Source organism: Odontomachus brunneus, unplaced genomic scaffold, assembly GCF_010583005.1.
Source record: "Odontomachus brunneus isolate Ranch 3 - 2012 unplaced genomic scaffold, Obru_v1 Obru_scaffold_099, whole genome shotgun sequence".
NCBI classification, from domain to species: domain Eukaryota; kingdom Metazoa; phylum Arthropoda; class Insecta; order Hymenoptera; family Formicidae; genus Odontomachus; species Odontomachus brunneus.
Window position 1 is genome coordinate 1,033,817 of NW_022639549.1, and position 18,605 is coordinate 1,052,421.

General features: G+C 47.6%; 1 protein-coding gene and 1 long non-coding RNA gene across 11 annotated transcripts in view; one reads left to right on the plus strand and one right to left on the minus strand.

Annotated features, from left to right (window-relative positions):
- Nucleotides 1–18,605, plus strand: part of LOC116848725 (zinc finger homeobox protein 3) — a 680,554-nt gene that overhangs the window by 514,279 nt on the left and 147,670 nt on the right. For 8 of the 10 annotated variants that reach the window (XM_032825123.1, XM_032825132.1, XM_032825131.1 and 5 more), the window contains 4 exons: nt 1,704–5,047; nt 9,857–12,738; nt 13,642–16,404; nt 17,190–17,655. In XM_032825123.1, coding sequence (XP_032681014.1) covers nt 1,897–5,047; nt 9,857–12,738; nt 13,642–16,404; nt 17,190–17,655 — 9,262 coding nt within the window. In that variant the 5' untranslated portion in view covers nt 1,704–1,896. The other 2 variants (XM_032825129.1, XM_032825133.1) reach the window with 2 other exon arrangements.
- Nucleotides 5,450–18,605, minus strand: part of LOC116848727 — a 114,680-nt gene continuing 101,524 nt past the window's right edge. Inside the window, exon 4 of the long non-coding RNA XR_004379006.1 lies at nt 5,450–6,394. This is a non-coding gene — a long non-coding RNA (uncharacterized LOC116848727). The remainder of the gene's footprint in view (nt 6,395–18,605) is intronic.

Sequence of the window (18,605 nt, forward strand, 5' to 3'; positions counted from 1 at the left end):
AGCGGCAAGAGGAGGAGGGAATGAGAGAGACAGAATAAGAGAGGGAGAGTGTACAGGGTGAGGAAGGGAGCTACGTAATGCCGCGTATACGCGTATATGCCATAATGTCCGGCGATATACTGCCCGCGGCCAACGGGCGAGAAGAGGGCGATCAAAAGAGGAAGAGAGGGAGAGAGAGAGAGAGAGAGAGAAGGATCGTTTCAGGCTTCTTCCGCAGGATAGGATACTTTCCGCTCGGCGGTCGTCACGCTGCTCCACACCCCCGTACATACGCACGCGAGCCGGCGCATAAATCCATGTACACCCACTCAGCTCATCTTTAATCCGTTAGATTCCGTGAATGCTTGCGGCCGGCCTCCTACTCACGACGTTGATTCGAGGCCGCGATTCCGCGTAATTGGGATTAGATTATTAGAGAGTCCTGCCTCTGCCAACCTCTCTGTCTCTCGTACCCCTCCCCCCCCTCTCACTCTCTCTCTTTCTCCTTCTCGCCATCTCCCCCAATCTGTCTTTCTCTCGCTCCCGGCAGACAGGAATTCGCATCATCGCGCGCACGTTTCAGTGGAAACGTGGATTACGCTGCCGAGCGCGTTATCCCTTCTCTCGCTCTCGCGACTCAAAGCGACCGACGAGGCGCTTGGTCGTTTTAGGGGATGGACACGCGCAAAACGCGCTTAATCTTTCTTCCGCACTGCCTTCATTAGCTCCCCTTAACGCGAAACCGTGAGACTCGCGCGTTCGTTCCATCAGCCCTCGGCGACACGCAACTCATGCAACTTCCCGACGATATGTGAAGTCAGAAATCGCGTATTGTCTTTGCGATAAATTCCGGGGAGAGTCTCTGCTTGGCAACGAGAGACTTTTCAAGAATGGTCTCGCGTATGTGCGGCATAGGTTAATTCCGCGAACGGAGTGATGCGATTATTTGCCAATGCGAACAATGCTCCATTTCATAGCGCACAATATGAACGAAAGCTCTAGCTCGATAAAGGTGGAGGAGGAAGAGGTGGAGGAGATTTCTTTTTTCTCCTTTTAGCTCGTAGAAGAGACGCGACGAAAAACGCTCGATCGTATACAGGCGAGCATTCATAGAAACGATTCGCCATTCAGCGTCGTTTCCTCGCGTCTTTCTCTCCCCCTCTCTCTCTCTCTCTTTCTTTCTTGCACTGACCGCGCGCGAACGGAAACTTCGATATACCATCGTCAGATAAGCCTGGCCGATCGATCGCAAACACAGCTGGGTTCACTCAGGTAATCCGAACACAACGAGCCGTTGTGTTACCACGACGATTCTCCGCGGCTTTGTGTACCTACCCGCCGTCTTCTCCGCCGCGATCCTCTGCACACGCAGCTTGCCGCGGTTCTGTGTATTTCGCTATCTTTCGGTTGTCCTCGGCAACGCCAACCCTGTTTGCCCGGATTAACCGACTAGACGACTCCTAAATAGTCCGTCTGAATTCATTCTCTCACGAGCTGGCTAACTAGTCTACTCCAACTACGGACAGAACTTGGAGCATTACTAAAGTTGATTTGCGCGAATTTGTCCGATTTCTGTCATTCGCATAACATGTTTGATGTGTGACACATATAGAGCTGTACGTATTACATAAGGGACGCGAGCCTCTTCTCACAGACTCATCACCGTGACTCCAACGTGAAACATCGGTACTAACGATCGACCACCCTCTTGTTTGCTGTTGCAGGTACGACCTGGGCTTGCGTCGGAGTAGCTAGTGAACCGTATCTCGCTGGCGACGAAAAGAATAAGACGGGGAAGCAATCGGCGAGGACGTGGGTGAGTGTAACGCGCGGAAGAAGAAGAAGAGGCAGTCCGGAGAGCGCAGACGCAGGCGCCGTAGGTGATGTGAGGCTGGCGCCCGCCTCACGTTTGGGGTGATGCCCTCCAGTGAGCCCCATCCCCCCCAGTACCACCTTCAACACCACAACATTCCTCCCTCGCATCTACAGCAAAATACGTCGACCGCGATCGGGCAGCATCAGCTCTATCAGCAGCTGGTGGCGGCCCATCAACAGCAACAGCGCCAGCAGCAACACGGCGTACCCTTTCAAAATTCCACGTACGCGCAGCAGAAGCAAGAGATGAGCCCGGAGGAGGAGGGGGGCCGCGGGGGTGGGTCCCCCCCGGCGGCTGGGGCTGCTCTTCATCAGCCCCATCACCCCCGCACGGCTAGTCCACCCTCGGGCACGGAACCCTGCACTCGCGACGCGATACCGACACCGACACCCATCGCGGACACAACCACCACCACCACAACTATGACGATGCAGTTGCAGGGTCAACAGCAACAGCAACAGCAGGATCCGAGCCCGAGCCCGAGTCCGACGGGCGGTGACGTGGAAAAGTTCGATGGCAAGATCGTGTACAATCCGGACGGATCGGCCTACATCATCGAAGGTGAGAGCGAACTCAGCGAGGACGACTCTCTACCGGACGGCTGTATCGTGGACGGGCGCGGTGTATCGGTTCCTCACACCTTAGTTTTCCCACAAATCGCGAGCGCGTTCTACGTGTCGCGGCTGTACGCGCAGCAGGCCTACCAGCAGCAGCAACAGCAGCAACAACGCTCCGCGGTCCAACAGCACAATCCCGATCTTCCCGTGATGCACAGTTACCGGGTGATCAGTTACAGGAGCGCGGAAGGCAGCAAGCAACCACCTCCGGCGCCCACAGTGCCACCGTCGCCTGCCGCGTCAGTACCTGTCAAGCCTATTCTAATGTGTTTCATATGCAAGCTCAGTTTTGGCTATGCCAAGAGTTTCGTCGCGCATGCCCAAGGCGAGCATCAACTCACATTGATGGAAGACGAACGGCAGATTCTCTCTCACTCGACCGCATCGGCTATTATACAAGCCGTAGGTAGAGGAAAGCAGCCGCTCGTCAGTTTTCTGGAACCTGTCACGAGCTCGACCTGTGCGCAGGTGTCGCCCGCACCTTTGCAAAATCAACAGCAACAACAAAGAAATGAATCCATCGAGAACGAGACACCGACGACAACGAGCACGCCAGCAAGTACTCCCGGCGTGCCCAGCAGTCCTCAGCAACAGCAGCAATCGCAACAGCAACAACACCACCAGCAGATCCAACAGCAGCAACAACAACAACGACCCTCGCCGAGCACCCCCACCACGCCCACGTCGCATTCGAATCATCCGCTCACATACAATCATCAGCAACAACAGCAACATCAGTGGATGACCGGCGGGCAGGTGAGTGCCGCGTCTTGGGCGAAAGCGTCCGATGCTATGCATTACACCTCGCCACCGCCGCCGAGTTCGTCCACCAAAGGATCACCGTCTTCGTACGTCGCTCTCACGCAACAACCACCAAACTTTCTCACCGGCACGACGATAGGAGTTTGTCCGGAGCATATGCAGGGAAGACCGAGCGGGGTGGAGTGTCCCAAGTGCGAGCTCATACTGAACCGTCACCCTCCCGGCGGAATGCTCGCAGGCATCCACAGCCGGAACTCGTGTAAGACTCTCAAATGTCCCAAGTGTAACTGGCACTATAAATATCAGGAGACCCTCGAGATACACATGAAGGAGAAACATCCGGATAGCGAAACATCCTGCATCTACTGCATCGCCGGGCAACCTCATCCTAGGTTAGCGCGCGGTGAGACTTATACCTGCGGCTACAAGCCGTACAGATGCGAAGTGTGCAATTACTCGACCACTACGAAGGGCAATCTCAGCATACACATGCAGAGCGACAAACATCTCAACAACATGCAGGAATTACAGCAAGGCGGCGGGGGTGGCTCCGGCACCAACAACCCCTCCTCGTCGCAGGACGCTCCAATGCCGACGCGGAGTCCCCACCATCAGCAGAATCACAGCCCGCACCTGGCGGCCCAAGGTGGCAATCAGAGCAAGCCGAAGCCCACGTTTCGCTGCGACGTGTGCAACTATGAGACGAATGTCGCACGCAATCTTAGGATACACATGACCAGCGAGAAGCACACGCACAACATGCTGGTGCTGCAACAGAACGTCAAGCACATGCAGACTCTGTCTGCGCTGCAGTCGCACCACCAACAGGCGCAGCACCATCATCAGCAGGCTCAACAGCAGCACCAGCAACAGCTCGAGCAATTGCTGCACTTGGGCGGCTTGGACAAGCCGCAACACGCGGAGGCGGCGTTGGCAGACATGGCTTACAACCAAGCGCTGCTCATACAAATGATGACAGGCGGTCAACTGCCGCCACAATTACCACCGGAGCTCATGGGTGGCATCGCAAGCATAGGCGCCATGGGTAATCTTGGCGGTGACATTGGCCTGTCGCCGGACAGCATGGAACCGCCGCCGGAACCCGCCGACCCAGACCCCACGCATCTCTATCACTGCTGTGTGTGCAACAATTTCGCCACGGATTCGTTGGACGCGCTGAGCCATCACTTAGGCGCCGACCGAACGAGAACTCGCGAAGGCGAAATCCTCGTCGTAGTAGCCGGACATTTTGTCTGCAAGCTCTGTTCCTACAAGACCAACCTGAAGGCGAACTTTCAGTTGCACTGCAAGACCGACAAGCATCTGCAACGTCTGCAGCACGTAAACCACGTGAAAGAGGGTGGCCCGCGGAACGAATGGAAACTCAAGTACTTGGCGTCGCCCACGAGCGCTGCGCAATTGCGCTGCCACGCGTGCGACTACTACACCAACAGCGCTCACAAACTGGCACTGCACGCCGCCTCGCCCAGGCACGAGGCCGCGGCGCTTCTGCTACGTCACCTCGTCGAGACGAGCAGCAACATCCAATCCCCAGGCAAACTGTATCACTGCGCTCTGTGTGCGTTCAGCGCGCGACACCGATTGCAGCTACTGCAACACGTGAGGTCGTTGCGGCACCTTCAGATGGAGCAACTACATCAGCTCCAGCGACGAAACAGTTTCCAAGGCAGCGAAACCCCGCACACGGATATCGGCGACGTGTTTCAGGTGATGAGCGACCCTGACGTGCCGTCCACGCAACAATGCAGTCCGACCACACCGACAACACCGAATGCTGCGAGCGCCAACAGTGGTGAGCTATATTACTGTTTGACAATTCCTTTCTCAAAAGAAACGATTTTCCCAGTACAAAATAATAGATTATACATGACCAGTGATCTTCAATCACAAATGATACTAGTCCTCCGAAAAAGAAAGAAATGAACAGTTCAACGACATCAAACACCGCGCCAACAATAATGAACTATATCAAAGTGTTTGACAATTCTTTTCTCGAGAGAAGCAACGCGTGTTCTGGTAATAAGCACAACGCGATGAGTAATTTTCAATTACTAAGCGTACATGAATCCTTAAAAGAAATTAATTAATTAAAATTGAAAGATATATGCGAATAATAAGAGTCAATTCTCAATTTGATGATATCTATGTATATTATATACATATATATATATATATATATAAAATCATTCATCTTCATAACTATTAATAAACATCTTAAATTTTTGTCTTATTTGGGTATATTGGTACAATTAACTAAAACGAGGCTAGATGATAAAATGTTCGTCAAAAGATGACGAAGCATTCTGACTTGCAATTATACTTACGTGTACACTTTTTAATATACATATACATATACATATATTGGATCGGCAGTTGACTCTTATTGTCCATTGGCTTATATATCATTTTTCAATATAATAGATTACGCGACGAATAATCTTCAATGACAAAATGAGTCCTTCAAAAAAGTAAATGAATAAACAAATAAATAATGAGTCGAACGAAAGGAAGCAAAAGACTAATAAGAGCGGTCACAAGGTGTTAGGCGCGATGATTCAAATGTGTCACGACGGGAGAATATAAAGTTATCCGACAGATGAAGAAAGTGTGACGTAACGACGAATTTTTTTCATGTCGCACCCCGCGCCGGTTCAAAGAAAAAAGGAAAGAAAAAAGGGCGAAACTTAATGAAAATTCACTGGTCTCATTATTCTATTATCTCACAATTAACCGGCGATGACGGTAATTTCGCGTGGCATATGGCAGTGGCGTGTGCCACCGTCATCGCCGGCGCGGCGCGGCGCGCACAATACCGCGTGTTATTATATCGGCCGACTGTACTTACATAAATATACGTGGAGAAGACAGGAGCGAGGTGAAACCAGCAGCACGCGTTGCTCCGTTGCCTTACGACGATCGCAACTGACGCCGGCACGATCCAAGTGTGCTTTCGGACAATATAGCACGATGCTTATAGAGGCGGGTTTCGCTGTACTCCACTGTCGTCGTCGTCCTCTTCTTTCATCTCTCTCTCTCTCCTCCTCTTTCTCCTCCTTCTCCTGCCGTCTCCTTCTCTTTTCCTCTTTCTCTCCTTCTCGCTCGTAGGAAACCGCCGTTGGTGTAATTCGGTGTCGCCAATCTGTAATTTGACATATTATTGTTGGAAGACACCAGCGCGAGAGCATCTGCGACGCGTGCAGGCCGCCGTTCCGGCCTCACCTCCTCCATTTTCTTCCTCCTCGGATGCCGCGCGCATCGCCGGAAGACTTTCTCTCCGCTCGACGACGTACCGCGCCGCATATCGAGTCGTGTATATTTGTGTGTGTGTGTATTTGTGTTACGCATTTGCTCGCTTGCGCAAATCCCACCGTTCCGCGGCGTTTCGTGCGCCGAAAAAAGCGGCCAGATAATTGCTACATCCGGCGATTCGTCCGCGGATCGATCATATGCACAGACCGGACGGACGGACGAACAGACAAACGAACGGATACACGGTAGTGAGAAACCTCGCTTTCCGAAGGCAAAACCTGCCCAGATAGACTTTCATAATTATCACAACGCGAGATAATCGATGATGTGTGGGTAATGCAATTTTTTTTATTACATTCATGAGTCAAGTGTGCTGTGTTTAATTAATCTCTAGATTCACATGATACAATAATGTAAATTCTTTGTTGCGTTGATGCAGCTACAAATTTACTAAAATTAACATTCAGATTTGCATATCACATTTTGTAACATATTGTTTTGAACAAATTTTGATTATTCTTCTCACATTTCTATTTCGTCCGTTTATGTGATAAATATGAATGACACTTGTAAGGAACGCAATTTTACAAATTGACTAGTAAAGTTGCTGTCAAATTTATTTATAAGAAGAAAAAATGGTAATATGAGACAAAGCTGATTTCTCAAACAACTATTGCGATTTGTCGTTAACTGAAAATCTAGCCATTGGAATCTTTATCGGTCATCAAAGGAATTGGGCGTCAAGTTATTTACAATGTCGAGAGAAGCCTCTTGGTTTTCTTTCTGTTAAAACTTTTCACAAGTAAAAGTTAAAAAGTTTCTTTTTCTGTATTAATCGAGAAATTTAACATATTTGCTACAGTGTGTCGATTAGTAATAAAATTAGACTTCAAAGTCGCAAAGTTATTTGGAAATATTGTTATTACTTTGAGATTCGTTGGATATTTTGGAAAATAGATGGTAATATGAAACAAGATGTTTCATATTACAGTCATTCTTTTCTTCAGATGTCGCTATGCCAAGAAAGAAATTGAAACGAAAAAATGAGGGACTCATGTCTTATGCAGTGGGTATAAAAATAATGTTTTTGAGGCTTCTGTTCATAAGACTTGAAGAACTTTTATATAATTTAAATTATTGAGTTTACTTATCATAATTTTTTTATTTCCATTTTTAACTTACATTCAAGAAAATTCAATAAAAACAATGGTTTTAACATTAGAATTTGAATAACAATTGATAACAAAAAGTAAGTTTTTTTCTTTTATTTTTGTACCTGTTTCATATTAATATCAATTTTCAATATTGCACTTCTTGCAATGTGTTAAAAAATATTATGCTCTTTGAACACTTTATTTTTTCCTAATAATTATGTATAGATACATTGTAAGAGATATATTTACTAATATCTCTGATAGTTTTTTATTCAATTATTATATTTAATATTGGATTTTTTATCTGAAACAAAAAAGTGATTCATACTGCCATCTTTTCCTTCGCAGTTGTCTATCTGGGTGACCAATTTAATAATGCCGGCTAGAAAACGCCAGCAATGCCGATCTCGATGGCCGTACATGACACTGAACGCGAACTTTACGTCACGCGCACGACTGTCATAGTGTAGCAGTAGTATCTATAATTTACTTTCTCCCGCGGTGTTTCGAGTTAATGTCTCGGGGAACGAATCGCCGCGAATTGGATGACTGTGCCCTGCGCGCATGGCCGTCTGTCCGTTTGTCTCTGAATACTTAATGCCGAAGTTTAACATTGCGCCAGGCCCTGATAAAAAAGCTGATTTATTATGTAGCGAATCGCGGCGATCGCGACGCATAAATAATCACGGGCGAGCGCATTGCGCCGGTCAATCAAGCGTCTTAAGCAAACGGGGTAATTATCCGAAGAACCATAATTGCGAAATTTTCTACGGTGTCGTGAAATGTCGCAAACAAGTCGACCTTAACGCCTTTTTTATTTCTCCCACTCTCACACACACACACATACACACACACACATACACTCTTTCTCTTTTCCATTCCTCCCGCATACAAGTGAGGTTGATTATACGTCCTGTGTTTTTTTAATTAGTCGTTTATTCATCTCGAGGAACATGATTTAAGACACATCGCATCGAGAAATGTCGCGATCGCGAACAGGTTTGGCGATACCAGACGCGTATGCGTCTCCGTAAATTAATAACATTCGTTATTAATAAACAGACCGTAAATTTGCTTCTTCTGAACGTGAACGCGATATACGAAATTTTATCGCACATTTTGTATTCGCGAGCTAAAATGACTTTCTATTTTTATCTCACATTAGAACATCTGCATAATCAAAAGTATTATAAAAATGTCAAAATCAGTTAAAGATATAGGAATTATGCTTCAATTAGTATTCCGTCTGGAGTTACTGTTAGTTTCTTTTTCTCTTCTTTTCGCGCAACACCAGATAATACATCTTGCTACTCTGTAAATTTCTTGAAGTTAATTTTCATCCGAAAAATGGAGTATATAGCCGAATCATTCCAACTAGAGTGACTTCTCATTCTTATGGATTGAATTTTTCACTGCACATCGTGATTCTGATAGCATATTTTACAAGCAAGGAAATGACTGAATCTTACTGTAAACATCATGTTGTGTGACTTCTTCAGTATAATTTATTAAATTTTAAGAAATATATATTTAAGTACAAATATTCTTAACCTCTCTTTTAAAAATATTATTAATAACATTTAAAAACTTTATTAAATTTGCATATTATATTTCTATTATAAGTAGAGTTCTATTATCTGTAGAATTTGGAAATACGTATACATAATAAGAAATATATTTATTAGTCAAACAAACCAACCAAAGTCAAATAACAAAATAAATCGTATAGTGTACCAAATATGGCTGACTAAAAATTCAGATTAAAAATCATGAGTTCGATTCCAGTTAAAAATGATAAACTTTTTCAAGTATAATATGAATGAGAAAGATTAAATGGTGCATAATCGTGCAGATTTCAGACAAATAGACAACGTTTTGCAACAATGCAATAGAAAAGAATATTTATTTTACGCGTTAAAGAATATTTCTCATTCGATAATGAGTAAAAATTCATTCCAAGAAGTTTGGAGAATATTTTGAAAGAATGCGAAAATTTGTTTTATAAAAACGTCACATAGTTAAATAAACTTTAGTCATTGTTCTCGTTATGGCGGCCGGTCTTGTTTAGTCGCGATTATTTATGTTGCATTAAATTAACGTCGATTATTTTATTTTCTCCTCAATACGGGAAAATTTCCGATGCTCGGATCACTGCGTTACGATTTGCTGGACACAGCCTTTTTCCCATCTGATTGCAGAACGGCGGGAGGAGGGTAGCGAGTGCGGCAGCGAAGTGAAACAAGAACCAGACAACGATCCAGAACAGGAACAAGAGACCGAAAACGATCAAGAGGACATTACGTGCCTGTACTGTACGTACCAGCCGACGTCTAGGGAAGAATTACGGCAACATTTGCAAGTGGCTCACGTTCAAGATTCGGAGGAGAAGGCCGAGACGGTAAAGGAGGAGCCACAGCCGGAATTGTTGTGTCCACTGTGCCAAGACAGCTTCAAGGAGCGTCCCGCTCTGGAGAAGCATGTGATGCAAATCCACTCCGTCAACACGGACGGTCTGCAGAGGCTATTACTGTTGGTAGATCAGAGCCATTGGCTGAACAACAACCCACGTAACACCTCGATTCCAGCTGTTACGACGCCAACATCACCCACGACTACGACGAAACCGCAGCAAGAAGAGGAAATGAGCGAGCGGGGTGGTAGCGACGAGATCGAGGAGATCACCAGATGTACCGTGTGCGGCCGGATTTGTCGTTCCATCGAAGAGCTGCAACAACACCACCGGGAGGCACACCCGGCCACTACGCCTACGCTGGCAGTCAGCGAGAAACACGTGTACAAGTATCGCTGCGGACAGTGCAGTCTCGCGTTCAAGACCCTGGAGAAACTCCAGCAGCACTCGCAGTACCATGCCATCAGGGATGCGACCAAGTGCGCCTTGTGCGCACGATCATTTCGTTCGGTCCAAGCGCTCCAAAGACACTTGGAGTCCGCCCACGCGGATCTCCACGAGGACGAGATGGCTCAATGCAAGCAGAGTTTGATCCATGTACACCCGCTGCTTCAGGCGTTCACAGAAGAAGCGTTGAGGAAGCAAGGTGGCCTGATAGTCGAGCAGAACGCGGAGGACGAGGCTGGCAGGGGTGACGAGGAGGAGAGCGACGCAAGCGACTCATCCCCGTTGCACAAGGAGCACCGTCTACTGGAGGATTACCTGAACAGCCCGCAGATGGCCGAAGACAGCTATCACGATCCCAATCGAAAATTCAAGTGCCACCGATGCAAGGTAGCCTTCACGCGGCAGAGCTACCTCAGCGGCCATAACAAGACCTTGCTGCACCGCAAGGGAGAAAAGATGTCTTATCCCATGGAGAAGTATCTTGACCCGAACAGACCGTATAAATGCGACGTTTGCAAGGAGAGCTTCACGCAGAAAAACATACTTCTGGTGCATTACAACAGTGTGAGCCACCTGCACAAATTGAAGCGGGCGATGCAGGAGCAAGGTAATAACAACACGTTAATCTCGGTCGCACCGCCGGCAAGTCCGACTGAGTCGCCGGACTCCCAGCAGGATCAGGACAAAAAACCCTACAAATGCAACATCTGCAAAGTCGCTTATTCTCAAGGCAGTACATTGGATATCCATATGAGAAGTGTGCTTCATCATACGCGCACTAGTAAACTACCGGATCTGGCGGCTAGTGGACAAGTGGACCTTGGCAGGCCGTTGATCGAGCAACCACCGCCAAGCAGCCCAAACAGTCCACCCGTCAATACCAACACAAGCAACGCGGGCGGGATGTTGACTTGTCAGCGATGTAGCGCGCTGTTCGTTAATCAGGAACAACTGGCGACGCATCAACAGCTCTATTGCATTTTCACGAATCCACTAGCGTTGTTTCAACAGTTTACAGCGGCGCAGCAGTTGGCCTCGTCCACCCCGGCCAAGACTCCGCCGCCTACGTCCACTACGCCGGGACCTCAACACATGCAACAGACTACTCAGCACTCACAGACGCCGGACATTCTCTCGCAGCCGCGGCACAAGACCTCGCATATGTACAAACACCTGTTGGAAAGCTTCGGCTTTGACCTTGTGATGCAGTTCAACGAAAATCACCAAAGACGCCGAAAGGAGGAGGAGGTGGCCGCCGCTCTGCAGGCGCAGCAGGAACAGCAGAAACAAGAGCAGCAGAAGCAAGCTCTCGCAGCGCAAGCTGCACAAGAGCGAGAAGAGGAAGCCGAGGAGCACACTGACGATGACGTGATACCCGAGTTAACGCGCAGCACTTGCCAGCACTGTAACAAGGAGTTCAGCAGCGTCTGGGTGCTTAAGGCTCATTGCGAAGAGGTACATCGCGATCTAGTACCGCGGGAGTTTCTTGAGAAGTACGTCCAACAGTTCAAATGTGAGTATGAGAAGAAAAGCGTCGTAGTGACCGTGGCGACTTCTTCGTCAACTACTACTGCGCCGCGGAGTTCGACTCCCGCTGCTGCGCAACCACAAGATCTCAGTGCCGATAAGGAGTCGCGCGAAAAGGAGAAGGAGGAGATCGACAGCAAGGAGCGCATTAGCCGTACGCCGGAAGCCACGTCCACCACACCGGCGACCACCCCAGCGTTAAGCAATACTCCCGTCTCCAGCACGGATTCTACGACACCGACTGCGATGCCTAGCAATTCGCAACATCACATTCAGCAGCAACAACAGCAGCACCAACAACAGCAGCACCAACAGCAGCAACAGCAACAGCAACAACAGCAGCAGCAGCAGCAGCAGCAGCAGCAGCAACAACAACAGCAGCCGCCGCATGTTCAGAGCATCTCATTGGCGCAACAAATGTCGGAAATGCAAGCTGCTATAAACGCAATGGCGGCATCGCAACTGCAACATCAGCTGCAGCAATATCCGGGACTGATGATGGGGATGATGGGTTTACCATTGGGATTGAACGCTCATGCTTTGGCCGCCATGAATCTACAGCCGCCTCTAGTGCCAATGATGTTACCGCCACCGCCGTATGACGGCGCTACGGCCGGATATCCTTCGATCAACGCTCAAGCAGATCTTCTTGCCAAGCAACATCTTGCTCTTCAGCAGCAGCAAGCAGCAGCAGCGGTATGTCTTGTATATATGCATGCCTCATATAATTGTTAATATGTGCGTTAATATATCGATATTGTTGTCGATATATAGGTTTACACGATTTAGGTGATTTTTCGACAACGTCTCAAATTTCTTAATTTCTAAAATTGAAAAAGTTATTTTCGGAATATAGCTCGCGGTATCGTTAAAAGTAACTCAAAAAGTAACGGGTTAATACAATTTTCGTTACTTTCTTCGGCAAGTTTTGGAGGAACTCTTTTTTAGAATTTGCTTCTGTCTATTTTTTATAAAATATAATATTTCTCGTGTATAAAGTACAAAAAGTAACGAGATTATATTCATTACCATTACCTAAATTATTGTTGATGTTATTAATAAAAAAAAATAATATAACGCTGTTACCAAGTCATTACTGAAGGAAGTAAGTTGTGAGGATAATTTATATAAATTTCACTGCGCTGTTCTTCTTCGCGGAGTAATAATTTTTTTACTAAACGGCATGAAAATGGAGATGTGAGGAAAAAAGAAGAATATTAAATCTCTTTTTTGAGACTCGTAACGCAAAGTGTCATGCTTACGAAGCACACATATAGAATATCTATAAAAAAGAGTCAAATATAAATAAAGGAAATAAAGAATCTAATGTATAAATAAAGAATAACAATAATACACGATTGCATAGAGAACGAAAGTGAAGCTGGGATCACACTGCATTCACGATTTCGGATCTTCTGCAACGCATGCCAACTGGCAAGTTGTAGACAGCTCAGTCTATTGCATAGATCTTCTAATGTACGTTAGCGATTCATGCAGTGAACTGAACTGTTTAAAGCGTGTCGGTCAGCATGCATGTGAGAAGGCGTAAAATCGTCTTGCGTCGTGTGATCCTAGCTTAAAGCAATTCTGGTCTTACAGGCGAATGTTGCGGCATCGCAGAAACGAGCACGTACGCGTATCACTGACGATCAACTAAAGATATTGCGGGCCCACTTCGATATTAATAATTCGCCTGGAGAGGAACAAATTATGGAAATGGCTACTCAAAGCGGTCTACCACCTAAAGTTATAAAGCATTGGTTCCGTAATACGCTGTTCAAAGAACGACAACGTAATAAAGATAGCCCTTACAACTTCAATAATCCGCCGAGCACTACTCTGAATCTCGAGGAGTACGAGAAGACCGGTGAAGCGAAGGTGACTCCGTTAAACTCCAGCGTGTCGGGAAGCAGCTCCTCCGATGACAAAAGCCCGAATAAACAGGCATCACCGCCACCGTCGATGCAGAACGTGAGCACGTCGCAACAGCCTGCCGAGATCAAACAGGAGGCACCCGAGCAGACGCAGTGCCAGCAACAACAGCAACAGCAGGCGTTGCAACATCAGGAAGACCAGCAACATCACTCCCCCGGTAGCTCGGGTGGCCAACAATCGCGACCACACTCACCCGCTCTCAGCATGAGCTCCGTGTTCTCCGGTATCCATCACGACGTTTCGTCCCATCCTTCGACAACCACAAACGCCCCTAGCACTCCGATGTTACCTCCGCCGAAATTGACGCCCCAGAACTTTGTTAATCCAACGCCGGGAGCAGGCAGTGTTGTGCCAGGCGCGATCGCCGCCATGGCACTCACTCCGCAGAGGTCCCTCAGTCCGGGTCGCGGGCCGACGGATTATTCCTTCGTCGGCAATAGTAACGGCAGCAACTCGTCCGGCAGTAATTCCGGTAAGCGTGCCAACCGCACTAGATTCACCGATTACCAAATTAAGGTTCTCCAGGAATTCTTCGAGAATAACGCGTACCCGAAGGATGACGATTTAGAATATCTCAGTAAACTCCTGAGTCTGAGTCCTCGCGTGATCGTAGTGTGGTTTCAAAATGCTAGACAGAAGGCACGTAAGGTCTACGAGAATCAACCCGCGCCCGAGCTCGTAATACCGGGCGGACGCGAGAGCGATGACAGCAGCGGCAATGGAAACGTACCGGGTAGATTTCAGAAAACAGGTTCGACGTACCAGTGCAAGAAGTGCCTGCTCATATTTCAGAAATATTATGAGCTCGTGCGCCACCAGAAGTCGCACTGCTTCAAGGAGGAGGACGCGAAGAGAAGCGCCCAAGCTCAGGCCGCCGCGGCGCAAGTTGCTGCGATTTTAAGCTCGGAAGATAGCAACAGCAGTTCCACCACAACCGCGAACAACACGGTGACGGGCAGCAATCCATCGACCGTGTCCGCGCTTGCTGAACAGTTGCAGCAATCATTGAACACCGTCACACCTCCGCACCATCAGCAACAAACGTTGACGCAGACCCATCAGCAGTCACAGCAACAACAGCAGCAACAGCAGCAGCAACAACAGTCGCAGTCGCAGACGGAATCGAAAGAAGGCAGCTTTCAATGCGACAAGTGCAACTTGATGTTCGGACGCTTCGATCTTTGGCGCGAGCACCAATTAGTACATATCATGAACCCGTCCCTATTTCCGCCGTCGTACCCACCTGACTCGCCCTTTGGAATTTTGCAACAGCAAGCTCTGAACGCTACCACCGGAGTCGCAACAGAAGCTCCGCATCCGCTTATCACTCTGATGCAAGAACGCAAAAGGAAGTACGACGATTTCGAGGAGAGTACGGGCGGAGACACTCGTTCGAATTCCGAGCACAGCGAACAGCCAAAGGACAAGCGTCTGCGTACAACGATACTCCCGGAACAATTGGACTATCTCTACCAGAAGTATCAAGTAGAGTCGAACCCATCGAGGAAGATGCTGGAGACGATCGCGCGCGAGGTCGGCTTGAAGAAGCGCGTGGTGCAGGTATGGTTCCAAAATACCCGTGCTCGTGAACGCAAGGGACAGTTCAGAGCCCACAGCCAAGTGATCAACAAGCGCTGCCCCTTCTGCCCGGCGCTGTTCAAGGTGAAGTCTGCGCTGGAGACTCACCTCAGTAGCAAGCACGCCGACCAAGTAGCGCGCGGCGAAGTTAACATAGACAACATACCGGACGAGGAACTCTCGATGGAGTCGGCACCTTCCAATTCCAGCACCCCCAACATGATGCCGCCAATGTTCCCCCCACTGACCAGTGAGGTGGAGGCTTCTTTGAAAAGATACTACGAGGAGTCGATGAAACGATACATTAGTGAACTACAGGCGCACGCTAGCAACGGCAAGCAGGAGACGTCGAACCATCAGGCCAGCAGCGGCGAATCACCGTTAGATTTGAGCAAACCAGTCGACCTCAGCCGTCCAATGATGAAACTAAGTTTGGGTGGTTTGAGCAATCTCCTTGAGGAACAACACGGAGCACATTTTCGTGGCGGTAGCGACTGCGGGCCTCTCACCGACCTGTCTGAGCGCAGTGTCTGCGACGAAGATAGCATGAGTGAGACCACGGAGTTTCTGGACGATGAGAGCGGACCGGCAAGTCCGGCATCGAGCACTCAGAGCTCAAGGCAGGGACCTGCCAGCGGAGGCACTGGTAATACCACCGGCGGACCATCGGCGACAAGTGGTCAGTCGGGCGGCAACGCCAGTCAATCCGGAGGCAAGCGTTATCGCACGCAAATGTCGGCTACTCAAGTGAAGGTGATGAAGTCGCTGTTCTCGGATTACAAAACGCCTACGATGGCTGAATGCGAGATGCTCGGCCGCGAGATCGGACTGCCAAAGCGCGTCGTTCAGGTGAGCTTCGAATATTAAGAATAATCATTATTTCTCGCGTAGGGTGACCTGTCCAGTAATTGAACACCACCCACCAGATTGCAGTTTATTTATTATAATATTGTAGTTTATTTATTATAATTTATATAATTTATTTATTATATAATTTATTTATTATAATATTTATTATAATATTAAGATATATGACGTACTTTATAATGCAAGTGAGTAATTAAAAATAACTCACAGGTTAAGTAATTATGTCAAAAAAGGTGCGTCACAGAAGACTAACCTGGCTTATTCAAATATTGTAGTTTGGTGCTTAAATATTCACATTTGTAGATCTTAAAACCTGATCTATGTATTCTTTGTTTCCTGTTTCTTTCTGACTCAAACCTTAAACCTTAAGCTTTAAGAAGAAGATAGGGAACCAGAAACGAGAAGCAAGAATACATTGTAGGTTAAACTAAAGTGTTCATTTATTGGACAGATCACTCTATCGTTATCTACGTTTCGTTCGCTGATCTCTTCAATTTCACAAAACTTTTGTAGTAACGACTACATGTTGCTTTCATTAATATCGTTGCGTTACTCGACACTCCCGTTAGGAAATCCATGTCTCCAAAACAAGAGCACTCAAAGATTTGTAGTCAGTCTTGTTCGATATAATATACAGGCATATATTCCCTCTTGGTGTCGAGAAAATTTCCGTCAACAAGCGCTGTTCAAAGGAAAATCGCGATGACGCGAACGCGAATGCGAATGCAATTGATGGTGGCACAAGACTAACGGGAGGCGAGGTGCAGGTCTGGTTTCAGAATGCCCGCGCTAAAGAGAAGAAGGCTAGGCTAGCAGCGGGTCTCCCGGCAGAGGGATCAGCTGTGCAACCACATCGCGGGCCAACCGGGCCCGACGAATGTAGGTTGTGCTCCGTGCGATATTCGGCCAAGACTCCGCTTCAGGAGCATGTGTTCTCGCGGCGGCATATCGAGTCGGTGCGCGTCGCTGTCGAAGAGGGTAGCCTCGTGCCACCGACTCCTGGAGCACCTATCGTACCCGGTGGTAGTGGCGCCGTCGGTGTATCGGGCATCGGCAACTCGTCGGTAGTTTCCGCGGTTAGTCAGCAAGTTAACCAGCAGCAGCAACAGCAACAGCAAGCGGACGAAAACATGATGTACGGATCCTTGTTCCTCCACCCCACGGCAATGTTCCAATCGCAGCAGCAGCAACACCCCGCAGGCGCTGCCACGAGCACAACTACGACCACGGCTGGTGAGTGTCTGGCTGACCTCTTAGACTCGTGAAGAGGGACGGGATCAAGTATGAGCGAGTGAAACTGTACTTTATATTGAGGCTTTAACGAATTTTTGCTTATATAACGTTAAAACAGTTGGTAGTTGATGTCAAAAGTTTGAGTGCGGAGCAAAAAAGGGGAAATAATTCCTGTTTGCCAATTTAGTAGGTACATTGTGTCAGTACGATTTAATCGAGCCGATCGAATTGACAAATCGAGCAAGATCATGTGATATATTGCGTTTTTATTACTTGAGAAAAAAATTCGTTTGTTAAATAAGACAGATATTTAAAAAGAAAAGAATGTAAATAACGCGCGTGTCTATTATTCTCGTTATATTTTTTGTTGTTGTCGTTCGTTAACATACGGATATACACAGGGGATATAGTTATACATTTTTACATATATACTTAAAATGAACGAGACATTTACAAAGAGCCACCCTAAAGAATTCTTCCGGCCCTCATCGCCGAGTTGACCTTCTCTCGACTTTATTCACTTGAAGACGTACAAATTTAACATTTTTTAGATTAACAATTTTGACAATTTCCCCTCTTCTCCATCGCGAATAAGATAATACTGCGAGGAGGAAATCGCAGAGCAGACAGGATTCGAACTTGGGTCTCTTTCCTTGCCTTATCACTGAGCTTTGATGTAAATATCAGGCCGGTTACCAGGCTGCGACGGCTTTTAAGTCACTCTCTGGCATGGCTCACAATCGCGGTCTTGTTTATCATCCAGTATTCAATATTTGTGTCGTGACGTTTAATCGTGATATTTAGGAATGCCATTCCGTTTTAATGAAATGATATTTAGCTGTTGAATCAACTGAGATTCACGAGTGCATACTGAACTTGATCCCGTGCCGACTCACGAGCGAGCGTAGGACGCCAGTTAGGTTCGAAATTCGTGATTGGTAAACAGAGTG